The sequence below is a fragment of the Biomphalaria glabrata genome, chromosome 8, assembly GCF_947242115.1.
Source record: "Biomphalaria glabrata chromosome 8, xgBioGlab47.1, whole genome shotgun sequence".
Classification (NCBI taxonomy): domain Eukaryota; kingdom Metazoa; phylum Mollusca; class Gastropoda; family Planorbidae; genus Biomphalaria; species Biomphalaria glabrata.
This window is the reverse complement of record NC_074718.1, coordinates 31,667,559-31,687,851: the sequence shown is the minus strand read 5'-3', so window position 1 is coordinate 31,687,851 and position 20,293 is coordinate 31,667,559. Positions and strand designations below refer to the sequence as shown.

The 20,293-nt window shown below is 34.1% G+C and overlaps 1 protein-coding gene and 1 long non-coding RNA gene across 2 annotated transcripts in view; one reads left to right on the top strand and one right to left on the bottom strand.

Annotated features, from left to right (window-relative positions):
* The first annotated feature begins 1,888 nt into the window (after positions 1 to 1,888).
* Positions 1,889 to 20,293, top strand: part of LOC106067315 (sushi domain-containing protein 2-like) — a 39,860-nt gene continuing 21,455 nt past the window's right edge. The window contains exons 1-8 of the mRNA XM_056037665.1: positions 1,889 to 2,049; positions 9,621 to 9,778; positions 11,186 to 11,307; positions 13,706 to 13,830; positions 14,259 to 14,401; positions 15,035 to 15,133; positions 17,379 to 17,577; positions 19,809 to 20,060. Of these exons, the coding sequence (XP_055893640.1) occupies positions 1,983 to 2,049; positions 9,621 to 9,778; positions 11,186 to 11,307; positions 13,706 to 13,830; positions 14,259 to 14,401; positions 15,035 to 15,133; positions 17,379 to 17,577; positions 19,809 to 20,060 (1,165 nt within the window). The 5' untranslated portion in view covers positions 1,889 to 1,982. The remainder of the gene's footprint in view (positions 2,050 to 9,620; positions 9,779 to 11,185; positions 11,308 to 13,705; positions 13,831 to 14,258; positions 14,402 to 15,034; positions 15,134 to 17,378; positions 17,578 to 19,808; positions 20,061 to 20,293) is intronic.
* Positions 2,832 to 5,112, bottom strand: LOC129927665 (uncharacterized). Its single transcript, XR_008779304.1, has 2 exons — positions 4,627 to 5,112; positions 2,832 to 4,524 (listed from the first exon to the last, which is right to left on the bottom strand). It is a non-coding gene; the product is annotated as an uncharacterized LOC129927665 (long non-coding RNA).

The window sequence follows — 20,293 nt, the reverse complement described above, 5'->3', positions numbered from 1 at the left end:
CAATCTTTTATGTTCATACGTTCTTCGCTAGCAGAGTGGTTAGCGTGTTGACTTTAACCCACGAGTTCGAAGTCAGGTCGTTCATTTATTTTTATTTTTTTTATAAATACATTTGAAAAACGATTTCCCAGTTATCCCGTTCTTTCTCACCCCCCCCCCCCTTTTCCAACTGGTCCAGACAAGTGATAGGATCATAGCGTATTGAGAAAGCTAAAAACAAGAAATTGCTTTAAAAAAAAACAATGGGTAAAAAATATTTCTAATCGCACATATTAGATCAATGATTCCCAAAGTGATCTATATAGACCCTCAGGGGTCTACGAAGACTTCCAAGAGGTCTACGAAAGTGGAAATATAAATTGGGGGTCTGTGAGATGTCTATGGGATCATTTAAGCAGGTCATGACACTGGTGTCCACTCCCCGTTAATGTAACTATTTCATTCAATTATAAATAGATTAAAAATAAAACTTTAAATAGCTTTATTTAGTCTACATGTAACTAGTGTTTAAGAAAAATAAATCTAGATTTTACAGCGTTAATTATTTATTCCCTTCTCAAATAAGAGGTTGTCTAAGTGCTTTTTTATGACCATATGAAACCAATTACACTGGAGGATTATTTGAGACGATGCCACCCTGATAAAAAGATAAAGGTGTGCAAAAATTTAAAAAACTCAAAGATAAAGTTCAGAATAGACCCACAAAATCTCTCTTCAACATCATATAGTGAAGATGGTGGTTTAAAAGGGTCTCTCAAGATTTTTTTACTTATACCCAAATATGGAAAACAATATAGATAAAACATTGATTTTACCAGCTGTTGAAGTAGTTTTAAAAACTGTTTTACAATAACCTACATCTGATATTATGAAACGAATTTCTTTAAGCAACACTACAGTTCAAGGGCACATCGGTCGTATGAGTCCTAGCATTAAAGCTTCAAACTGCCTAATGGTCGTCGACTCCAAATTTTTCCTCAGGGCTGACCCACGAAACCTTTCCCATGTTTGGGTATAGCTGCAAAGCAGCATAGGTTTGAATTCTGTTTTCCTTCTGCTAGGTGGGCTGCAAGCCAAGGCTAACGAGCCCCTCCTGCCCAAAGCTCACTGGTTAAGCCACCAGTTACTCGCCTTCGCCCTTTCCCCTGTTGGTGAAGCCAGTTCCGCGAACCCAATATTTGAGCCACACATGAAAGATCAAGAAATACAAGAGAAACTGCTCTTCGCAAAAAACTTTTACAATGATACTTAAGGCAAATTAATTAATTTTTAATGTTTGAAGAACTACTTCATAGAACAGCAATTTCCTATATGAAACATAATATCCGCAGTAACGGATGATAAACATGCAAAATACAACAAACATTTCCAGTGTCTTTGGTGATTCCAGTAATACATGTTAATTGTTATTTTCATTGGTTTAAATTTGAATTTTATCAATACAAACGATATATCTCTCTAACTTCTAATGAATCTTTAAAACTTTTTCACTCCTCGACTCACTACAGTTAGAAATTAGTTAAAAAAATGGAGTTTCTGAATTTGCTAAAATGCAATATAAGTTAAGCAGGGGGTCTACCGAAAACCAGAAAACATGGCAAGGGGTCTACGAGACAAACAAGTTTGGGAACCACTGGTCTAGATCTATTACAAATTTAATTACATGACTGATCCAAACAAATTGATACACTCAATATAAGCTTTGTTTTTTAAAAGGTATTTTTAAAATATATATTTTTCTCTTTTACTTTTCTAAGGCTTCGACAAATTTTAGCATTAGATCTAGTCATTTCGAGTTCTAGTTTTCATTATTCGAAGTTTTTGAAATACTATTTGGCATACAAACCAAAACCATTTATCCATATTTGGCTCTGTACCGTTATCGCAATGTGAGATATCTGACTGACCTGCTTCTATAGCGTGTTTTTTTTTTTTTTTTAAGTTGACTGACGTAAAGTTGATTTGAACTAGATTAAACAAAAATGGCGCTTAGAGAAGCCGGCGTTTTAGGCGCTCTTTTTCTTATATGTGTTTTATTTCCAGTCAAAGGTATGTCAGTTATTTCAGTTTCTTGTCCAGGTTCAAGGTAGGCCTATCTATAGCTTTTGTTTTAATTCATTAACTCTTTCGAAAGGGAAGTTTACAGATAGTCTGTAATGCATTGAATAAGGAAGCTACAACAGGCTAAATGAGCGGCCTGAAAAGTTTCCGACCTTACGATGAAACGTGTAGTTTTTTTTCCAAAGTAATTTTAAAATCTCTTCACAGACCTAATAGTCTACCAGATCTTTGAATTTCTCCTCAGAAATGCTCCATCTCCACCTTGTTAAAAAATCGACCTATATAGCGGCCTATATAGCGTGTTTTCTGAGCTAGAGAATGCGCGCGGAGGACATATTTAATTATTTGCATCTAATTAGGATGTCATCACGTTTGTAAACATCCATCGTTGCTATGGAAACATTTTTTTTCCAATAAACAACAAAGATGAAAAATGTGATGATAAGATTAAATAAATAAATCATGTTAAATTGTTTATATTTGTTAAGTTCAAAGTTCGACGGCTTAATTAAAGCTCAAGAGAGTTATTATGGCTCAGAACAAAATCGATCAACCACAAAACAGATATTTATAGTTTAAAGCGATTCTCAGTCGACTTTCATGTTGAGTTTTATTTGACAAACTCAGTTACCTCTGTGAAAGGTCGGAATGGCCTTCTTTTTTTTTTTCATACTAAGTTTAAAAATGTGAATTAATCTATTTATTCATTATTTTCTTAACTATTAAGATGAAAGCAACTCTTTAACTTTATGCCAAAACAATAAAACATATTTATAACAAGCTCTTTATTTTGAACTCCAGTTTTTATATATATCCAGAATGGACTAGCATAGAATGTATACAACGTAAGTCAATTTTAAAAAATGACAGACCTAGGAATAGAGAAAACAAACACCACCAAGAGATGCCCAGCCATTCCCAAATAAAGGACATTATATACAATATAACATACAACGTTAGAGCCCATGGTCTGTCTTATGAGTCTGAGACAGTAGATCGTATGCAAAAACGTAAACAAACATTTTAATACACTTATTTCTCAAAGTTTGTAATACTTGTTATCAAAGTCGTTTTATTTTCGTAGCAAATATTTTTGACTGGGGTGTGAGGTTGGGGACAGATTCACAGATACCCCAAATGAAAAGAGGATATCAGCAAATTTTGAACCTGTGTGTTACTCATGACAAACACACAAACAGACGGAGAAAGCGATAAGAAAGGTCAAATGTTCAGAATGAAAAGTACGAACACATCATGTTCACACATCTACACACACACACACACACACATCTCCCTCACATACTCGCACATGTACCTGCACACACTCATAGACAAACAATTATTCTGTACTAAATACAGTGTCGACAAGGCCAAACAATGCAACCTGTTATCTCTCTCTCTCTCTCTCACTATGCAAATAGAACACTCATCTCACAGCTATTTCAGACGTGTTTATATGTCCTGTTCACTGTTTCAATAAACGACATGGCTCACATAATGATCACCACTTCGATAAATGACATGGCTCACATAATGATCACCGCTTCGATATATGACATGGCTCACATAATGATCACCACTTCGATAAATGACATGGCTCACATAATGATCACCACTTCGATAAATGACATGGCTCACATAATGATCACCGCTTCGATAAATGACATGGCTCACATAATGATCACCACTTCGATAAATGACATGGCTCACATAATGATCACCGCTTCGATATATGACATGGCTCACATAATGATCACCACTTCGATATATGACATGGCTCACATAATGATCACCACTTCGATAAATGACATGGCTCACATAATGATCACCGCTTCGATATATGACATGGCTCACATAATGATCACCACTTCTATATATGACATGGCTCACATAATGATCACCACTTCGATAAATGACATGGCTCACATAATGATCACCACTTCGATAAATGACATGGCTTACATAATGATCACCGCTTCGATAAATGACATGGCTCACACAATGATCACCGCTTCGATAAATGACATGGCTCACATAATGATCACCGCTTCGATAAATGACATGGCTCACATAATGATCACCACTTCGATAAATGACATGGCTCACATAATGATCACCACATCGATAAATGACATGGCTCACATAATAACCACATCGATAAATGACATGGCTCACATAATGATCACCACATCGATAAATAACATGACTCATATAATGATCACCACATCGATAAATGACATGGCTCATATAATGATAACCACTTCGATATATAACACGGCTCACATAATGTTCACTGTTTGCTTAAGAAGCAATCTTGAATGTGCTTGAAGTGGTTTATTGGACTATATGCATTTCGACCAAGCTTCTATCAACTCACTCTGTCTGGTAAAAAGTTTGTACACGTTTTATCTCCTACACCTAATCTCGGATGAAGTTGAAATTTTGCGGAATAATTTCTTGTACCTGACAAAACAAGAATCAATAAAAAAAAGTTAACCAATTAGTTGATTAAATATTGGTAATTAATTATTTAGTTTCTTATCAGACAAGGGTAAGAAATTGTACCTGGCTGATATGGTGGTATAAGCTGAATTAGTCTTATTTATACTTAGTGTCAGGTCGTCCCCCTAAAAGTTTTAAATTCACAATAGATAACAATAAAAATTTCATAAGCACTTCGCTGGCACAGTGGTTAGTGTATTGGCTTGAGAAAGTTTGATCGATTGAGTTCGAAGTCAAGTCATACAGCAAAAAAAAATAATAAGATAAAATGCACTTAAAAAGCGATCACGATATTCACAAGATATCCTTTATGTCTCCCCTTCCTCGCTTTCCCAAATGGTCTAGGCAAGTGATAGGATCATAGTGGAGTGAGAAAGCTAAAACATCAAATAGCGCTACACAAAAACAATTCGTAAAGATGTTTCAAATCGCGCAAGTTTATACTTTTTAGTCTAGATCTATTACAAATTTATTTACATGACTGATCCGAACTAACTGATACAATGACACTCAATATAAGCTTTGTTCTTTTTAATGTTTTTCTTGACATGTATTACACTCCTTACTCTTTAATAGGCCTACAAAGATACATTTGAGGTGAATGTGGGAATTCCCGATGAAACTTGTTCGAATAAAGTTTGAATAAAGCAAATTAAATTTTAAGATAATTATATTTTTTAAACTTATAACTGTCAAATTTCTAGGAAAATCGTTAGAGCCTTTGTCGAAATTCACGTTCACCCAGTGTACGCCCACCCATAAAGAGTTTGCAAGTTAATTAGCGTAATTGTAAGAATGTACTTTGTCTTCGTTTCGTCTGCGTCTCCTAATGGCACACTGTTGTAGGGACTACGTTCTTTTCGTCTTGACTAGATAATGAATCCTAGGATGGTCCAGTTATCAAACTAGCGTGTGTCTGTGTGTCATTGTGACTCATGGGCTCCTGAAGGACAGAAACATTCTTCAGACTACTCTGTCGTAGGTGTATGTGGGGGCTGTCCCAGGGAACACTGAGATAACGAATAATTTAGGAAATAAACAGATTGAACAGTTTATCTCAGTGTGGCCTCGAGAATGATTAAAACAGGGCAAGGCGGGAGAGTGAATGAGATATAGCTAGACGCGATTACAATAACAAGGAAATGCTTCACTAAACGACAGAGTCATATATAAAAGCGGCTATAAAGTTCTTCATTGTTGATTCGGTCAATACATTTTATTTGGCCAAATTTGAGAGAAGTAGCTTAATATATAAAAAAAAGTTTATTTTAAATCAATTCCTCTTTCAGAAAGATTATGGTGGTCTATAATTACTTATTCTATTTATTTATTCATGGCTAACCAGTAACACAGGCTAAAAACTTAAAATACCTAGGTTTTATAATAAACGAAAAACTATCATGGAATACCCATATTTATGAAACTATTTAAAAAAATCAAACAAAGCATTGGGGCTTATTAAAAGAAATTTCTAACAAAAATGTTATTTTAACCTTGGTTAGGCCAATACAAGAATATGCATCCTCTGTTTGGGATCTCTCAACTCAAGAAAATATTAAGAAACTGGAACAAACACAAAATATAGCTTAGTGACCAAAGTAAAAGTCATCTACACGGCTCTCCCTAATTAAAGTGTAAATAATTAATAAAATTCGCAAAACACAATAACCAAACATACATTTATTTCATTTTTTTTCTTCTATAGTTAGTTTTATAACATGTCAATCTACTAAGTGTTTTTAAGAGTCTACATTATTAAAATAAAAAAAAAATCTCCAGCGGCCCTTATAAAAAATCTACAGCTATCTCGTTCTGAAGCCGCCCTCTTCTATGTCTGTCAGCCTAAGCTGGTCTTTAAAGCGTTTCTTTGGGGCATCTTAGCTACATCTACCATCTTTCAGCTCACAAAAAAAAGACTGCCTTTTGCAAACGCCCCCCCCCTCCCCTACTGGATAGTCCTTTCTCCAGCGTAACTGTCGGACCATAAGAAATCCCTCTATACTGTCCATACCGCGTGTTCTGTATGTGGACTTATGAGACTTTCTTTTCTAATCGCCATGTATATTGACATGTAGAACAAAACGAACACGAAAGCTACTTTTCGAATTGGGAGTATTTACCCGATCCAAAGTAAGTAAATATATTTCCTCAACAAATTATTCAAACGAGTGAGGCTCGGTCACCTGGTACTTATTTATTGTATCCGACAAAACATGAATCAAGTAAAAAATTAACAAATCAGTCAATTAATTTAAGTTTTTTTTTTGAAAAAGGGAAATACCATCTACATGATTGAGAGATATAGTTGTTGATGTGGAGTTCTTTCCCTTAGAAAAGTTTTTTTTTTTTTTTAATATGGTATTTTTGTACATATTTTGTCTGTTACTGACTTAATTTGCTTATCTATAATGAGTGTGAGGACAGGGACAGTCAGTCTTGTGTGAAGGAACTTACTGATTGCCCCTTGTGAAGATTTCTGTTTATCTATTTCTTGGTAATACTTTTTATATTAATCCTTGAATCATCACACGCCGGAAATTATATTAATAACTTAATAATTCACAGAAGAAACATCTATATTCTCTCAAAACTTCTTTAATAAACTTCTTCAGATTACATATATAAATAACTTCTAAATTCAATAACAACTTGACTTAATTCTTCATAAAATAAAACTTAATTCTTCATAAAATAAAACTTAAAGATACCACAATAACTTCAACTAGTATAACTTCAACTAATGTAACTTTAACTAATGTAACTTCATACTAAACACAAGACTGTTACTAAACAAAGATCGTTACAATGCCATGGCCCATCAATCTACAAGAACCGTTACAATGCGAGGACCCCGACTAACTTTCTCCTAATTTATAATTTTCTCAATCGTACTTTCGAGAATCATAGAAACTTGTATTCCTTATTATTTTATTAACTGAGACCTCCTAGAAGCTGACATATGCTTTTTTTTTCCTTAACCTCTTTCTCTGATTGGATGATTAAAATTAACTTCTTTACTCTGGTCAGCACTGACTTAACCTAGGCTTCTAGAAACTGGTCGAAATAGGTCACAGTCTCTACTGGTGACACTCCTACAAACTACACGTTTTAATTAAACAGATAAGACGGGAACAAAGTCTCAGCGTTTAACTTTAGTTTTGTTTTATTGAGATACATGTTTAGCTTATTGCTCGTGTGTCTTTTGTTCAGAAGCGTATGACTGGCAAATGAAAAATTATTGATACATTTTTAATATTCATAAGTATTCAATGAATCGATTGTTATGAAACAGCGTTTCGAGGCCTAATGGGTGTGGTTGAAGGATCATCTAATTACTGGCTAATTAGTTTGGTGAATGCTTACTTTCTCATTCATTGCCTGTGAAAGAAGATATTCATTATGTTGAAGTGTCTGAAGGGTCTTTGGCTTTTTCGTAGTGTAATGACGTAACAGAAGGTAGGCCTAAAACCCTGACTATTAAATGTTGCTGACGAGTGTTCAAGATATAGATTGTCTAGACCTCCAGACCAAAATTTAATTATTAGATTATCATATTTTGAAAAAATAATAACGGTCAAACTTTAGTTTCCCTTTTTAGCCAATCAACAAGTATTTTTTTCCCAAAGATATATATTAACTGTCGAATTTTTACGACAATCGTTAGAGCCGTTTTCGACATCCTTTTCCACCCACCCATGTGTTGTTTTTTTTTTCTGCTTTTTGCCTTTTGTTTCTTGAGCCAATAAAGAATGTGCAAGCTGATAAAATGAATTGTTAAAAAATAAGAAAGATAAAAAGTAGCTGTTGTAGCCTACATATGTACTGGAAGTTATACAATATCATGTAATCGAATTTTCAATAACTTGTTCAGCTTTTTGTTAGGTCAATAAATGACGGATGGACGGCAGACAGAGCTCACAAAGCTAATATTTTTGTTTTCGTGCCGTTTAGAATATTCAAATAGAACGGCAACACATTCTTTATTTATTTATTATCTTACGACAGGTGTACACATAACGATGATCCTGGGACGAGTTGAATAAATAAATAAGGAAAATCTTTAGCTACATTAATGCACTACAGACGTTATAGAAGCTCATACCATACATTTTTAGCAACAAGTTCATTCAGTAGAAAAAAAAGTAATTATTTACACACCAAAGTAAAAATCACGTACATTTTCTATGTTATTATTTTGCCATTAAGCCATAACTCTATGTGAATGTTTTTGTTTGTAAAGTGGTTTTCAAAGCTTATATCAACTCATTCTGTCTGTACACGTTATTTCTCCCACACCCAATCTCGTTTTAAGCTGAAATTTTGCACAAGAATCAATCAAAATTAACCAATTAGTTAATTAACTATTGGTAGTTAATTATTTTGTTTGCTATCTTGAACAAGAGAAAGAAATCGTAATTGAAAGATGTGGTGGAATAAGTTGAATAATGCCCCATGTGGACTCTTGAGCACAGAGAGAACATTTCTTTTTAATGCATTTAAAAACGATCATGTACAAATTCACCAGAGTCTAAGATGTTCCTTTCTTCTCTCCCCCTTCCACAACTGGTCCAGACAAGAGACAGAATCATAGCGCATTGAGACAGCTAAAAGCTAAATAAAAACAATTGTTACAAATATTTATAATAGCACAGAATTATATCTATGTTAATTACGAATATAATTACATGCTTGTCTTGATAGGTAAAGATAATCGACTTCCTAGTCGAGACCTTGTTTTTAATGACTTAACTAAATAAAACTTAGTTCTTGTGGTATGAAGGGGAGAATAACCCTTTAAGGATTACGGGCATGACATGGCCTAAAGTGTACCGATGTGCCAAAAAACTCAAAACTCAAACACCCAAACCTCCTTCAGGACGACTGGGGGGGGGGTGACAGCGGGTACCTTCGAGACCACCGAAAGAAGAGCGCATAGCGTACGCGTAGCGTATGACCAGGCAACATAGAAATAAATAAGATTTATGTTTTCAATAGATTTCATAAAACGTTGTCCATTTCTAATATTGACTTTTTTTTTTTTAAACTACAATTTTCAGCCAGCCTTACCAAAGAGGCTCCACCTTCGATGCAGACGCCACCCTTGTTTAACTTCGGAAGAGACCATGGTGACATTCAGTTCACGGATTCAAGCGACCATAAAATCGATCTTCCCTTCAATATCTCTTACTTCGGAACCAGTTACAAAACTTTGCATGTAGGTATTACAGATTGTCATACATGGAAGAAAGACTAGAAATGACACTCGCTTTTTTGGTGTATCCGGTGTACAAACTAAAAGAAGTGCTCTGATAAGCTAGGTGTGTTTTTTGAAATGTTCATGGTGATTTATGTGCATTTTTTTAAATGTTCATGGTGATTTATGTTCATTTTAAAAAAATTTCATGGTGATTTATGTGCATTTTAAAAAATGTTCATGATGATTTATGTGCATTTTAAAAAATGTTCATGGTGATTTATGTGCATTTTAAAAAAATTTCATGGTGATTTATGTGCATTTTAAAAAATGTTCATGATGATTTATGTGCATTTTAAAAAATGTTCATGGTGATTTATGTGCATTTTAAAAAAATTTCATGGTGATTTATGTGCATTTTAAAAAATGTTCATGGTGATTTAAGTGCATTTAAAAAAAATAATTTTGCACATATGCTTATGCTCGACGGCAACAAATGAATCAATAAAAAACCACTCAATTAGTTATGAATCAATCAGTCGTAATCATAGACATATATATATATATATAATATATATATATATATATTTATGTCTATGGTCGTAATTAATTAATTATTTTTTTTTAAATAAAAACTGTTCTAAGCTAAGGGGAGATAAACCTTGTGTAACAGAATCACGAGATTAGAATAGAAAAAAAGCTACATGATATAATTCGGCCGAGTGTGGATGACTGTATGTTAACGTAGAGATAATATTAGCTATAAAGAAACTTTGCAATGGGTTTGGTAATTAAAATGTTTTAATTAACATTTTCACATATGATATTTCCTTCTATAAAAATACTTTTAATGTCCATCGTTTATTCTTAGGATCAATGACCCTCCTAGAACATAGTCGAGAATGTTTATTAAGATTTAAGACTAAAAAGAAGAAAGTAACAATTGCCAAAAAAAAAAAAAAAAAAAACTCTTATATTGAAACGCTCTAAAAAAGTAGAGAAAATTAAAATAGAACTAATCAAAGCGTTGGGTTTAAATATTTTTATAACTCATACAAACCCAACAGTTAAGCATTTTCACACTACACGTTTATTTTGTCTTTGCGTACACTTGATGTTTAAGATCCATTGTACATTTTTTTTAAAATTATAAAATACAGCAACAGTTTAAAATAATTTTAAAAAAGCAATATGAACAAATGTAGTGGAGATATAATGGGAGTCCTAAATATGTAAGAAAAATGACAAGAGGACGATTCGGAAAGATTTTGAAATTAATAAAAGTAAACAATGACGACACGGTGAAAGATCACCAATTAAATGATACAATAACTGGTGATAAGTAAGCCAGGCTTAAACGAACATAAATTAATCATCAATATAATGACTTAAACTTATTAAAAATACATTTGTTTACTCACTGGACAGATCTCGGCTGATGGAGTGCTCTCTTTTGAAAGACAGATCAATTACATGGAAAATGTCAAATGGTGGGAAGGGGTGAGGAAATCCAACATTGACCTGCCATTTATTGCGCCCTATTATCACAGGTATTATGTGGCTACATGCTATTTCACTATCACATAAATCAAAGAGCTATGTAATATTCGTGTAATATAAACCATGCAACACTACAGCCTGAGATACACTGAAGCAGCTGTTAACGAAGATCTAACCTGAGATTTTCACGACAAACTCAACAATGTCAAGGACGCTTAATTGAACTTTAATGTTGCCTTCTGAATAATAAAAATAAAACAAGGTTACAAAGACAGTTTGTGTGGAAACACAAACTCAAAATCGGCCACCGAAGTGGTCCACCCAAGCAGGTAAAAAGGCAGGTTTCAATATTTTCAGAAAGAACATCAGACTGAAATTCTATCAAAGACAAATGACAGAGAAAAATGGAGAAAAAAAGGTTGGCAGATCTTGTGTGGTGCAACAGCGGTCCAGCAAACCAAAGGATAGGTGAAAGTGAATGGGAAGTTAGATGTGAACCTGGGCCATGTGATGTCGTATAAATAATGAGTATCTAATTGATCTAATTGTTTTGTAAAGGGTCAATCACTTAATCCAATCCTCAAGATAAAAACATTTCCGTAAAAATCTTTTTTTCCTTTGGTTGTGTATGTTATACGTGTGTTGCTACATTGCAGTTGACCTGATAATATGAAAAACTACTTATTAATTGTTGTTTTACTATGCATACTAAATAGAATTTTTCTCTTAAAAAAATAGTAAACATCTTTCTTGTGTAAACGTAGTTGTTAATATGACAGAACTTACAAAACTTAGCTATACCAATGTAAAACGGTTTGCATAAGTGTGTTAGAAATATGGTACATTAATTTTTCCACTACGTAAGAGCCTCCCTTGTTTGTTACTATTAATAGTGAATAGTTGTAAAAATGGTGTATTTTTATGAAAAAATTGCTTCCATAAGTGATTTTAAAAATTAGATTTTTTCGCTTTCAGAAAAGAAAAAAAGTAGCCGTTGCATCAGAACTATGAATAATCTAAAACTTCATGATGCCCGATTTCATTTTTTTCTGAGATCTAAACGGGACGGACGGACATAAGGACGGACAGAAAGGCCATACAAAACTTATAGCGTCTTTTCCCCTTTCGGGGGCCGCTAAAAAACGAAAATTTGATGCTGCAGAATTAAAAATGAACTAAAAAGAAATCACAGGAAATTCTCTAATATGGGAGATAACTGAAAAGTAAAAACAAAAGTTGTTTCAAATAATTTCTTTCTAGCCTTTGAGCATCTAATCGTGTCAGGAAAATCATAGCTGTTGCTTTACATAAGCATCAAGAGCAAGGATTCTTAAATTTTGTGGCTCAAGATCCCCTTGGGGTCGAATGAATAATTACTTAACACCACCGCAAATTTGGTTGCTTTTTTTCGCCTGTTTTACATCGGAATTAATTTATTTTATGTCATTCGAAAATACATAAATTTTTATTCTCATAGCATAAATATCTTAAACACTAAAAAATCAAACAATATTTCTATGGTGAAGATTTAAGGACATCGTAAACTAGTTGAAATGAGTAATGTAATACGGCATCTCTTAAGTGTACACGTTATTGACGTTGATATATTCCTAACAAGACAACACACATACTGATGGAGATGGATAACAAAACAAACGTAAACAAAAGAACATCTAATGGAGATTATTCACGGTAAGGTTTTACTTTAAAAGTTCCAGCAGGAACGTCATTTGTAATAAAGTTTTATCTGCCGAATCTATGAAGCCAAACAAACTGAAACGTCAATTTGATAGCGATATCGTCTTTTGCCGACAAGGATATCCATTATTTTAGTTTCAAAGATGACGGACTCAAGACTTGAGTCAGGTGGCAAGTACTCGAAACATAGCTTCTTATTTGGTGTCTCTCGACATAGCCAGAGCTATGAAACATCGCACCATTGCCGAGGTGTTAATATTGCCAGTGGTCAAAGACATTGTTCGAGTTCTGATTGGAGCCGAATTTGTTACTAAATTGTGTGCAATTTCATTATCTTATGAAACTGTTCACAGGTGAATAGTTGACATGTCAGTTGATATTATCAATCATGTAATTATAGTTTTTATATAGCGCTACTTTCAGGTTTTTAGCATTGCTCTGAGCGCCATGGTCCAATCTCATTTGTGGACGGGAGGGAGGGTGTTTCTGGAAGAAGGTTTTCCGTGCTGCCTTTAGACGTACAGTAAACACAGCTCTGCTCGAGTCGGGTGTTGAACCTCGAGCTACCTAGGTAGCCAAGCCAAGTTCAAGCCTCTCAACCACGCTTCCCACAATGTAATTGAGGAAATAATATCTTTTCCACTTTTTATATTTATCTAAATTTTTTTTTCAATTATTTGTTTTATTTTGTTATTTTGTTATATTTTGTTATTTTGTTATATTTTGCTTGTTTCTATCTTTTGCGCCAAGTGGATTTCCTATGCACGCGCTGGAGTCCACTGAGTACCAAGGAGAAATATTCTACAAAATCTTTACACCATCTAACCTTAGCATCAATGACCATTACTATTCAGAGAAAAAATCTCTAGCGAACTGTAAGTTAGTTATTATTATTACGTATTAGTACTATTAGCACTATTTTTATTATTTTATTATCTGCATAAACAAAATATTCTAAAGACGCAATAAAAAGTTTATTAAAGTACCCGTATAACCTGTTTTCAAAGTTGAACCAAAAGTATTCTTTCTTTCCTTGCGTCACTTCCAGTCATCCGATGTTCTGAAAGATACTAATGACATTAGCAACATAATATACTTTTGTTTCCCCATTCATCCTTTCCACTTTGATTGATTTCTCTCTTTGATTTTGATTCTCAATCACTTATGCGTCATGATTGTTTACTCAATCGATTTGACGTCACAATTATTTACTCAATCAGTTTGACGTCACAATTATTTACTCAATTAGTTTGACGTCAGAATTATATACTCAATCAATTTGACGTAAAACATTGTGTTACAGATCTGTCTAGCTATCTCCCTGATAGAGTGGTCAACCCTCCTTATCATTTTGAGGCCTCTCTTATAATCATTGTGACGTGGCATAACGTTGCGGCCAAACAATTGGACAGTGACAAAGAGTGTACAAAAAATCAACCGTGTCCGGTAAGTATTCTGTTAGGTCACTTTAGTTGTAGTGAAGATTTTCTGTTAGTCTTTCAGTTATAATGGAATTGTCATTTACCAAAAGCATGCCTGCACTTCGAGCATGTTTGGTAAATGAATTTTCTAATCTTATAGCCTACTATTGATAGACCAGCCTTTCCTACTTGGGCCTATAATTCAAGTAAATCAACTCCCAACGTATTGATAGGCAATGAGGCTGCGTTTGTCTGCGTGTTATAAAAATGGGTTGTGTTTCTTAGACTTTATATCAACATCACAATGTTCAAAGACATATGTTTCTAAAACAAAAACATTTTTTTTTTATTTATTGCAAAGGGTTAAACTTTAAACATGCATAGAATATAAATAGAAAGTCAGTTTTTAATATTAAGTATCTAGAAATTATCTAGAAATGCATATTTTTTTTAAATTTTCGTTACCTATGAGTGTGCTAGGCTGATAGAGTGCTAGAGTTAATATGTCTACATTACATAGTTTCATCAAGTATTGTCCTTTAACTTGTATCTTTCTGAGGACACTTGCGTCCTGTGTTAATTCGTAAAATAGTATTGATGCAATTGTACCCGTGTTTGAATTAAACTAAATAAACTAATTGATGATTTACTGTTTCAGGGAGCAACATTCCAGGCGGTTATTGCGGCCGATAGAGAGAGTACTTTTGTCATCTTTAACTATAAAGAGATGAACATAACTTTCCATGAAACATTTGTGGTGCGTGTTTTTTTGTTTTTGTTTTTCTGCTTTACATTTAGAAAGGAAAGAGTAAGGCAGCAAGAACGTCAGAGAAAAATGAAAGTATCCAAGCAGAGATAGAAATACAGGGAGAGACAGAATGAGAGAGATAGAAAGAGAGAGAGAGAGAGAGAGAACCAGGAAGAGAGAAAAACAATGAGAAAATGAGAGATGATAAAAAAGAGAACGAAAGAGATAGAGAGAAAGAACTAGAAAGAGAGAGGAGAACGACAGAGAATGAGAGAGTGAGAAATCGAGTAAGTACGAAAAGAGAGAATGAGAGTGTACGAGAAAGTAAGTAGAATGTAATGAAGCCTGTTAGAATTACCTTTTTAACACGAATTCTTATGATAGTGGCATAAAGCATGGTACAACGGTGAATGCGGCACAAAGGCTATTGTATTTTTTTTTTTGTTAAACACAGCAGTTGAGGATATTACAAATACAAGTACTTGAGATCTGGTCTGGTACTCAAGCCTTAGAATGAAGACATCATTATTAGTTGGATTATGTTGAATGTGTGGCTGAGAGGTAGAAACCAATAGGCTAACTAACCGAGTGGTTTTGGTTCGAATACCGATGCAGACTAGGAATTTTATTACATTTTATTTGAACTCAGTTCAGTTTGCTGAACAAAGAAACTTTTTCCCACACTTTCCCCCTCCCTTTACACGTCCATCAAAGGGAACGGACGAGAAACACGCACTGAGCCGTGACCTCCGTGACTATGTCGAAGGTGCCGACTGAACCACATGCCATTCAAACATGGAGGACGCGATAGACCAAAGCAATAATCACGCTTTTCTTCCAGAGCTGAGGCCAATGCTTTTTCCTCTGATATAGCAATTTTAACTCCTTCTCTTCTAATTGGCAAGACCATCATGGATTTGACCACTTTAAATTTTTTTGTTTGATTTCATACATTAATTTGTATTAAATAAAAAGAGCATGCATTCCCATCTAATTCTATACCAAATAAAATATTGTCTGATGACAAAGTTCTAGAAGTTAATCATAACAAGGAAGTGAACTACAAGTGAGTAAAATGAAAAATTCCGTCCAGTCATGGAAATTAATTACGGAGAGAAAGAGTTAATCACCAACTCTCTCCAAACAATAATAATATCAATAACACTAAAATAGCGTATTCTCCAGTGATAATCTTGAATGATTTCAATTCAAAACCAACATGAACTCATGAATGTTGAAAAAAATCCCTTAATATGAACTCTATTTTTTAAATGTTAAAATAGAACTTATTAATAGGGTGTTGGATTTGGGCTGTAGCTCTAGACTGCTAGTCCCTATTGGTGTATAACTTAACTCTGACACAAATATTGAATAAAGCTTGAAAGTTATTACTTCTCACAGAATCTTTACTCTATGAAATTTTTCAAAATTTCTTTTTGCAATGCTCCAGTTTGACTAATAGAAATTGATACTTAAGAGAAAAAAATATATTAATGCAGTAATAAAATTTTTGGGGTTAATGAGTTAAACAAAATGAACTATACTTTTATTCGGAAAGCGATTGCCTTAAAAACAGAGAGGTCCCGGGTTCGAATCCCGATGAAGACCGGTATTTTTAATTTCGGGATCTTAAGGGTGCCCTTGAGTCTACCCAGCTCTAATGGGTACCTAACATTAGGCCTAGTTCGGGAAAGGTCAAAGCGGTTGGACGTTGTTCTGGCCACATGACAATATCGTTAACCGTGGGCCACAGAAACAGATCATTTTTATGTCTACATCCTATTCCCCAAAGATCGCAAGGTGTTTAAGGTGGAACTCAACTTTGTACACTTCCTAACTCTACCTATACTCACATACCATAAAGTCACGTGGTAGTCTTCTATCTTTAACTTCCATTAACCTCCATCAGTCGTTCATCTCTTTTTTTTTATTCACTCCAATCCTTCAATCCTCCGTAATGAGGCATCAAAGTGAATTGGCGACACGTACACACCCTCCATAACACTAAATATCAGGTATTGATAGTTTTATGTAGGCCTACAGTATTGTTTAGTAAAAGCAAGGTACGCCTACCGTTGTTGCTGTTCTCTGCGTACCAACATTTACCCTTACTTTTACCTGCATTTTTTCTCTCTCTTCCTGCTCATAGAATATGATGGGATGATTTATAGAATACTGACATTTTCGTTAAAGTTTAGTGGAATATGACTATTGAATTCAAATGTTTGGTGTTGTTTTTTTTTGTCTTCCATAGGCGGGGTTTAATGGAGGTGAAGGACGGGGCTGGTACGATGTCATTCCATGTCATGGTAAATGCGGTCACTCGATGAACTTGTCCAGGACCAATGAGTTACCCAATTTTAAAGGGAGTGACTACAAGGGAAGATTCATTCTGAACGTGGGCAATGACCTCATAGTTCGAGGTGGATGTCTGCCAGATGAAATCAAAGCAGGTGAGAGAATATTAATAAAAGCATAAATAATGGGATATAATGAAACTATTTGAACAACAAACTTCAGAGTTAAACAGATCAATAATCTTTATTGTAATTACACACACATTGTTTCGAGGATTTGCAGGACACTTTGGGTTCCAGAGTAGGTATTCCACGAAGAATTGGGGATGGGGCAATTAGTAGACCTACACGTGAATTAATTCCACAGTAAATGCAGAACAGAACAATTGATTTTATTAGCTCTTATCGGAAACGGAAAAATTCTTTAATACCGCTATGAACTTTGAACTGCTCTGTATTTTTATACTAAACAAAGATCAACCATAAGGCTAAATGATTTCTGGTCGAGTACCACAAAATATATATATCTAAATAAATACCGGTTTTAGTTTAATGCCTCTTTATGTTCTTTCGGTTACGTAGGCCAACATGACCTTAATATTAGCAGCAGAGTATTTTCTTTCGCCCGTTTACAAAGTACCATTACCGCACAACGAACGCAACTGTTTGTTAGTAATGATAAGCAGTTGTTTAAATTTCTAAATATAAAGTATATAATAATATTATACACAGAACAGCATCGAGACTATAGTTTGCCTCGATAAGTAGATTATTAGATTGTATTATAATAAAAAAAAAAAAACAAAGCTTATATTATGCGTAGTAGTATTACTATATATTAGTTTGGATCAGCCATAATCAGGCTCGTAATATATTACTAGACTAGTAATATAATACTAGTATAATTGGAAACATTTTTACCTAATGTTTTTGTTTAGCCCTGTTTCATGCCTTTAGCTTTTTCAATTCGCTATGACCCTATCACTTGTCCAGTTGGGGTGAGGGGAGAAAGAAATGGGTATCTGGGTGAATGTTACCATGATCGCTTTTTAAATGCTTTTTTATATAAAAAAAAAAGGTTGCAAGACCTTAATTCGGACAAATGGGCTAAAGCTTCCTCAAGCTAATACGATAACTACTGTGCCAGGGAAGTGCGTATGACAATAGAAGGTTTTATAGTTATGTATTGTTAGTTTCAAACTTTTCTCTCTACATATTCTCTACAAAGTATAAAGAGGACTAATTTAAGTTAAATCATTATATAAGTCAAAATTAATTTTAAAAAATTGATTCTTGTGTAAAAGAAATAATTGTGCAAAATTTCAGCTTGATCCGAGATTGGGTGTGGGAGAAATAACGTACAAACATTTTAGTTGGCAGACATACAGACAGAGTGAGGTGATAATTCTTTGTAAAAAAAAAAAATTATTCAAAGCTAAGAAGATGTTGTAGGCCAATGTAGGCCAACTGGCTAGCTGGTCAGCACAAAGCTGAACCACTTTACTTTCTATGACAAAATGCCAGCTACCCATGTGAATCTTGGAGGATTCGGGGACTACCATATCCATCCTGAACTTGCTGTGCCAAAAGCCGGATTTGAATGGGAAGCCTACACAGACACTAATCCAAAGCGCTAATAAGCCAACTTATATTTTTGTAGCTTAAGAATATATTGTAATAATAATAATAATAACAATAACAATCTTTATTGTCCGTACAGAAATTTGTCTTACAATTTGTGCATTACACCAAACAAAAAACACTATAACTATAAGAAACCAAAGTGTACATTCACACCAGTCTCACTCATAATTTACATGTGACTAAGTTTATATCAGATTGTTCTTATTTAATGATTTGATTGCCAGGGGAACAAAAGAGTGGTTGTGTCTGTTTGTCTTTGCTATCGGTGTCTTGTATCTCTTTTGTGATGGTAAAATCACAAAATCCTGACACAAAGGGTGATTCTTTATTTCGAGGATCTTGTTAGCTTTTTTATAGATGTTTGTCTTAAACAACTGCCCCAATGGGGTTTGTTTTTTGCCAATGTAATAGTTGTACATGGAAGGCGTTTGTTTTCACCAACGTACACCACATAACATTTCAATGAAAAAACTAATTGTTCAGTGACCAACAGCAACTCACGTCCTTGTATAATCCTTGGTCTACATGTTACTAACTAATTACTTATCCAATTATCAACAACTAAATTCTCCAAAAAAAAAAAAAAATAAGTGCCATCAACAACTCTACAACAAGATATTCTGTGATGAATGATCCCCCGTCCTCAAAAAATCACTAGATGGCATACATGATACACACATCCGCATGTCTAACATCACTATTGCTACAGAGTGCTTATATTCTCTCTTGTCTCGGTGATGTAGGTATGCTGGAAGTGTATCCCCTAGAAGTTGGTATGTTTGGAGGGGAAATGCTACAGGTTTCGGGTCGATGCCGGCCTTCAAGCTCCAAGTTCTACTGCAAATTCGGAGATGACCAGCTCATCACTGAAGGAATCATGGTGAACGTAGTCAAAGGTAACTGCCCAGTTCCAATGATGACCAAGATAGGACCTGTGCATGTATCATGGTCTTTCGACAGAAACAACTGGAGCTCTGATAACATAATCACTGTTGGTAAGCATTTGAAGTACGAAAAAAACAAAAAAACAACTCCTTACTATTTTATAGTATTACATATCTGTCAAAATAAATACCAATGCAAAGTGATTTGATTATTTAGATTTTTAAATAAGTAAATGATATTTTCATTGATATTTTTTTTTCCTTTTTAAAATAAAAGAGATGCCAGCTGCTTTGTTTTCTTTTTAAATGTGAATATATATATCATTTATATATATGTATATATA